Genomic DNA, 6034 nt, shown 5'->3' with positions numbered 1-6034 from the left:
ATTAGAAACCTCTCTTTCTGGGAGAAGTCCTATTTACATCTTTTGCAATGTAAACCCCAGAGCTCAGAGATGTTACTTAAAGGCCTCTCTATGATACTGCAGGGTTGGAATACGTAGCGCTAAATCCTACTCACTCAATCTATTTTGGCAATTTGCTTAACGTCTTTTCTCAGATGATTAGTTTTTGTTTTTAGTAGTAGCAATTTCCCAGTGGACTATACTAGAAATATTTCTTTGACTCCTTGTTCTAAAAGTATAAAATGCTATGCAATTAATGTAATACTCTAATGATCTCCTGAACTACTAGAGTCAACAGCAGTCTTTAATCATCACTTGAAAGTTACAGTTAACTTCTGTGACCTTAGATGACTATATAGGCTGGCCTGGTAAAGGAAAACAGCATTTCAAATTACATAATGATAGGTGATTCATTTCTCTATGTTTGTTTAGGTCAAATATAAATGAAAAGCATCTTTACACTGCTGTGACCCAAGAAACAAGATAAGCTAAGAACTAGAGATTACATGTGACTAAAGTAATACAATGAATGTTCCCAAACTCTTTACAAGCAATAGACTAATGTGAAGTGTATATATTTTATGAAGCACTAATTATGTTCATGTTTGAGATGAGATAAGAAAGGCAGATGTTGACTTATATTTCAGGTCCATAAGAAATGGGGACCTGGATTTTGTTTGCCTGCCTCTTGGGAGCAGCCTTCACTATGCCTGTGAGTAAAATGCTCCTTATGTAAGTCAGTTCCCAATTTCACAAGCTTGGACATAAAAATCTGTCCCATATCTGTTAAACTTTAGGGTTTAAGATAGTATGAGATCTGATGTCCTCAAGTATCTCTGTGTTTAAGAAACACTTTGAAAAGCCTGTTATAAGAAATACTCTCAAATGCCTGTACCCAAGATTCTGATTAATATAGTGGGCAGTGTCCAGGACTCTGCTTTTTAACAAGCACTTCAGGAGAGTCTGTGCAAACAATCACATATCATCACCTATCTTTAGTTGAAGGAACTTTTTGAGGGACCCTTGAAAGGACTCAAGAGAAAGGCCTCTAACAGCCTTGAGCAAATACTACAAAACACAAGTTTTCTCTAAAACACAATTTTGCACAAGAATCCAACTCTCTTCCTGCTCTGCAAACCTTAGTACTGTTATCCTTCAGAAGGTAAGGTTTTGGTGTTAGGAATTTCCTTCTTGAACCATCTTGTTGTTGTCAGAGGCCACATCCCTTTGGGTGCACCTGCTAAACTCATGACATCCCATTTGGTTGTGCAAAATTCACATGGATATATTTTACATTCAAATGCACCAAGCACCTGGAAATTAGGCCGATTCTCTTTAGAAATATGGACACTGGGGAGGGGAGGCGAACCATAAGAGACTATGTACTCTGAAAAACAACCTGAGGGTTTTGAAGGGTCAGGGGTGGGAGGTTGGGGGAACAGGTGGTGGGTAATGGGGAGGGCACGTTTTGCATGGAGCACTGGGTGTTGTGCAAAAAGAATGAATACTGTTACACTGAAAAAATAAATAAAATAAAAAAAAAGAAATATGTACATAAGATATGATAGCTTATATTCTATCCTATGCCCGCAAAGAAGAACAAGGCTGCTTTTTGATGGCATAAAGAGCAGTTGATTAACCAGAAGCCATCAGAGCTGCCTCTTCTCTTCATCTCTCTCCCACAAGACCAAGATTTTGTGCTCTGGTTCCTGAAATCCTACATTGTGGCAATTCCTAATATCCTAACAGATCCCTAAATTACAAATAGAGCCCTTTTTCTATTCTTCAATACCCCCACTCCCTGGGGACTTAGATCATGGAGGTATAGGAAAGGAAGTTGCATGACTAAAATAATTCACAGTCAGATGGGAGCCAATAAACCCTCTTAGAAAATATAAGCATTTAAAAATAATATAGCTTTAATTAGCTTGATGTCTCTGGGAGATGTTCTGCATGATCCTCTTTCATCTTTCTCTCTCCCTATCTGGGGAAAACAAGCATTGCATCCTGCAGGCATCAGTTACATGGCCTCCCTTTTGACGGGACAGACAGTCCTAGTGCAGATAACTATTTAGGCTGTTTTTTATTTTGAAATTTAATTTTTTTCTGCCATAAAAACTTTTAAAGAATAATTAAAAGAATCAATTTAAATTTCATAAATCAACTCTTTCACTTTCCAAGGGATTGGTAATGTTTCCACTTTAACACACCCATATTTTCATATTCATCAGTAATTCACAGGTAGTTATTTCTTCTATTAATGTGGTTTGCATGATATTTGTAAGGAACCTCTTTGATAACTAATCACTTATCTATCTCTTATCCGAAAGAAAAGGTTTGTGAGACAGTTCTCCTCTTGTTGCTATTTCATAATTGTGTAAGGGCAATAAATCTCTTTTTCCAAAATTGAGTGAGTTTCATTAAGATATAAAACGGTGGATGGGACATCGTAGGATTAGTTGACCATGTGGATGTGGGCATTGTCTGATCACTGGAGGCTAAATATGCACTGGTTTTTGTTTCCAGGTCTTGGGAAAGTTGTTTAGTTGTCCTGGACCTCTTTAAAAGGCTCCTGCACAGCATATGTGTTCAAACAAAAGTAGACTTCAAATGTATTTTGCACCGTACAGATTCTTATAAAGTAGTTTCTCTTAATGTGGACAATTGCATATTGACTTAATTTCTTCTAATCTCTCCCTCTCTTTCTCTGATATCCCTCCTTCCTTCTCTGTCTTCCTCTCCCTTACTATTTCTCTCCCTCTCCCTCTTGCTTCTTCTCCTCCTTTACCTCCATAAAAGCTACCACCTCATCCTGGGCACCCTGGTTATATCAACTTCAGCTATGAGGTAATTTTTCTCTTTACTAATTTTGACCATAGTTCGAATTAACAATGTTCCGGGATTTGCAAAGAATAGTGTGTTGATTCTTCAAGATATTTTTCAGTCCCACTTTTTCAGTTCATGTTACCACATTTCTCATTTGATGGATTGCCTCAAGCCTGCACTGCCCCAGCATACTTCTACTTGGCCTCTTTGACTCAGTTTCTCCTCTATGGCTATAAAGCTCCCCATTATGAACTACCACTCAGGGTGGGGCTGCATGGTAGTGCAGAAAGTGCTCTGGCTGAACCGCTTCGTTCTATTCCAGTCCTATAAAAAGCGAGGAAGTCACGTATGATGTTATTTAAGGTCCTTTACAGCTAAAAACTCATGATTCTAAGATGTTCACATTCTGTGTGTCTCCCTTGTTTGTCTTTATTGAATGTTCAATGACCAAGAAGCCTATGAGACATTCTCAGAGCAATGGAAAGCATGCTTTCTAGAAATCAGGTTTGAAGCTCTTCTCAGCCACATTTTAACCATAGTAACTTGGGCAAATTGTTTTTCTTTCAGGAGCTTTGGTTTCATTACCTGAAGCAGGGAAATAATTATAATGTTTCATTACCTGAAGCAGGGAAATAATTATAATGCCCGCACTTCAAACAGTTTGAGGAATGAAATAGTTAAGCTATATAAAAAGTGCTTTGTCAAGTGTAACTTGAGCAAGTTTAGTAATTGTTTCTTGTATTGATATAAAATGCTATACTACTACATGAATGTGTCCCTGGACCTGAGGTTACTCAAGTACAATTTTATTTTTGAAGAAATGAAACTGAGATCTTTCATAGGTTCAGAAGATAATTCATGAATCTGTTTACTTATATAAAGTGATGAAAAGTGTTAACAATTTGAGGCAAGATTTTGTTATATCTCAAAAGACTGACATATCTGACCAGAAAATCTGTGTTTTACATTGAGACGCAATGTTTCACTTTTATTTTTTCATTGTGACATCAAGACAAAAAATTATAAATAATGTTATATCACATTAATTTTCTGTTTTGTTTTGCTCTTGCAAAGAAGAATGGGAGCTGTGGAATTAAACAGAATCACCTCAGTAAGATTATAAGTCTCTTTAACGCCACATGACCTTGTCTGTAAGTGACAGAAATGACATTTGCCTCAGAGTATGTAGGAAAACACGAGAAATGTATGTGATGGATGTAATACACTGCCTTACCATAGGAAGTATCTGAAAAATGTTTACCTTATTCTTTCTTCTGTGGAACTCACATTTTCAGGCTCCCAATTTTGGGAAGACTGCGTTGGTGAGTCTGCATTTCATGCAACTAAATTAAAACAAACGTGTTCTAATGTCTCTTTCTCTTAAGGTCCTTACACCTCTGAAATGGTACCAGAACATAAGGCATCCGGTATGCAGACTTTTTGTTCTTTATTTCCTTATAATTTTAAGCATGTATTTCATTTTTATTTTAAGTGAAATAATATACCTTTGCCAGATACTAATGTGAAATCTAGTTTCATATCATATGAAGGTCAGTTAGAAATTCTAAACAGTTAGAAATTCTTATACAAGGAAAAACAAATAAATATTCATATTACCCTAACGACAAAGAAAACATGACTACTTTTCCAGCTGGAAGTCAACGGAGCCTATGGTAATCCCGACTCTTTGTTTCTCACCAGTACACTTCCTATGGTTACGAACCCATGGGTGGATGGCTGCACCACCAAATTATTCCCGTGCTGTCCCAGCAGAATCTCCCAAGCCACGCCCTACAGCCTCATCACCACATCCCCATGATGCCAGCTCAGCAGCCCGTGGTCCCCCAGCAACCAATGATGCCAGTTCCTGGCCAACACTCCATGACTCCAACCCAACACCACCAGCCAAACCTCCCTCTGCCTGCCCAGCAGCCCTTCCAGCCCCAGCCCGTCCAGCCACAGGCTCACCAGCCCATCCAGCCCCAGCCTCCCGTGCACCCCATCCAGCCCCTGCCGCCACAGCCACCTCTGCCTCCGATGTTCCCCATACAGCCCCTGCCCCCCATGCTTCCTGACCTGCCTCTGGAAGCCTGGCCAGCAACAGATAAGACCAAGCGGGAGGAAGTGGTGAGTAGCCCTTGAAGCCATTGTGACACCTGGGAAATAGTATTTATCTACATGGCATATTTATGGTAGGTTCAAAATCTATATAGCGACAATACAGACAACCAAAATGCTTTCATTTTTATGGCCAACAGTATGAGGAATATCAGTCTTCCTTAGCTTTCAATCATTTAATTAGCAACAGCAGCTAGAATTACACTGAAGGATACTAAAAGTAATTTGGGGAGTGAAGAGAATGCAAAACAGAAAATAAAACATAGTATGTGGGAAGTTTCTTTAAATACCTAAGAGAGACCTATGTAAGGCAGTTTTCAGTGTACCTGAAGTCAGCTAAGTTGGACAGATTTTAACATTTGATCCTAACTTTAATCCTAGCAATGAATGCTAGAATTAATAGATGAATAGATTAATTGATAATAATAACATTTCCAAGTTTTAGCTTAAAATAATCTTTCATTAGTGGAAATTTTACAAGTGAATTAGATATACAATAAGGTGACTGTCATCCGTTCTCATTAAATCTCTGTGCTGTGTATGGAAGTTTATGTAATTCTACAATTTACAAATGCAGTTAGTGTTTTGCTACTTAGAAGCAGTGAAGGCTGAATGGAAATGGCCTGGGTGAGTAGCCAGAACATGTAGGTTCTAATATTAGCTTTGCCCCAAAGAAGAAAATGGTGTTACAAAAATTCTTTCAGATTTATGGTCTTTATTTTTCATCTCTAAAATGGGCAAAGGTGATGGATCAGATAACTTTAAAAACTTTGTTCAAGGGTCGGGGGTGGGAGGTTGGGGGAACAGGTGGTGGGTAATAGGGAGGGCACATATTGCATGGAGCACTGGGTGTTGTGCAAAAACAATGAATACTGTTACGCTGAAAAAAATAAATTAATTAAATTAAAAAAAAAGCTTTGTTCAAGCGTTTGTATTTATAGTACAAATAATAAAATTTTTACACTTTTTTACATTTTACAAATGTTTTACAATTACAATTTTTATATTCCATTTTCACATAATTAAAATTATGTTATATGCAATATAGAATTTTATGAGTATGTTTATGATA

The 6034-nt window shown here is 37.7% G+C and overlaps 1 protein-coding gene across 1 annotated transcript; it reads left to right on the top strand.

Annotated features, from left to right (window-relative positions):
- The first annotated feature begins 676 nt into the window (after nt 1-676).
- On the top strand, nt 677-4986 carry LOC123935786 (amelogenin, X isoform-like). The gene is made up of 5 exons (XM_045996594.1): nt 677-730; nt 2818-2864; nt 4124-4166; nt 4230-4271; nt 4546-4986. Exons 1-5 carry the CDS (start codon nt 677-679, stop codon nt 4984-4986), a joined length of 627 nt encoding a protein of 208 aa, XP_045852550.1.
- The last annotated feature ends 1048 nt before the right edge of the window (nt 4987-6034 follow it).

This window comes from Meles meles, chromosome Y (genome assembly GCF_922984935.1).
Source record: "Meles meles chromosome Y, mMelMel3.1 paternal haplotype, whole genome shotgun sequence".
Lineage (NCBI taxonomy): Eukaryota > Metazoa > Chordata > Mammalia > Carnivora > Mustelidae > Meles > Meles meles.
The sequence above is the reverse complement of the archived record's forward strand: the minus strand, read 5'-3'. Positions and strand labels throughout refer to the sequence as shown.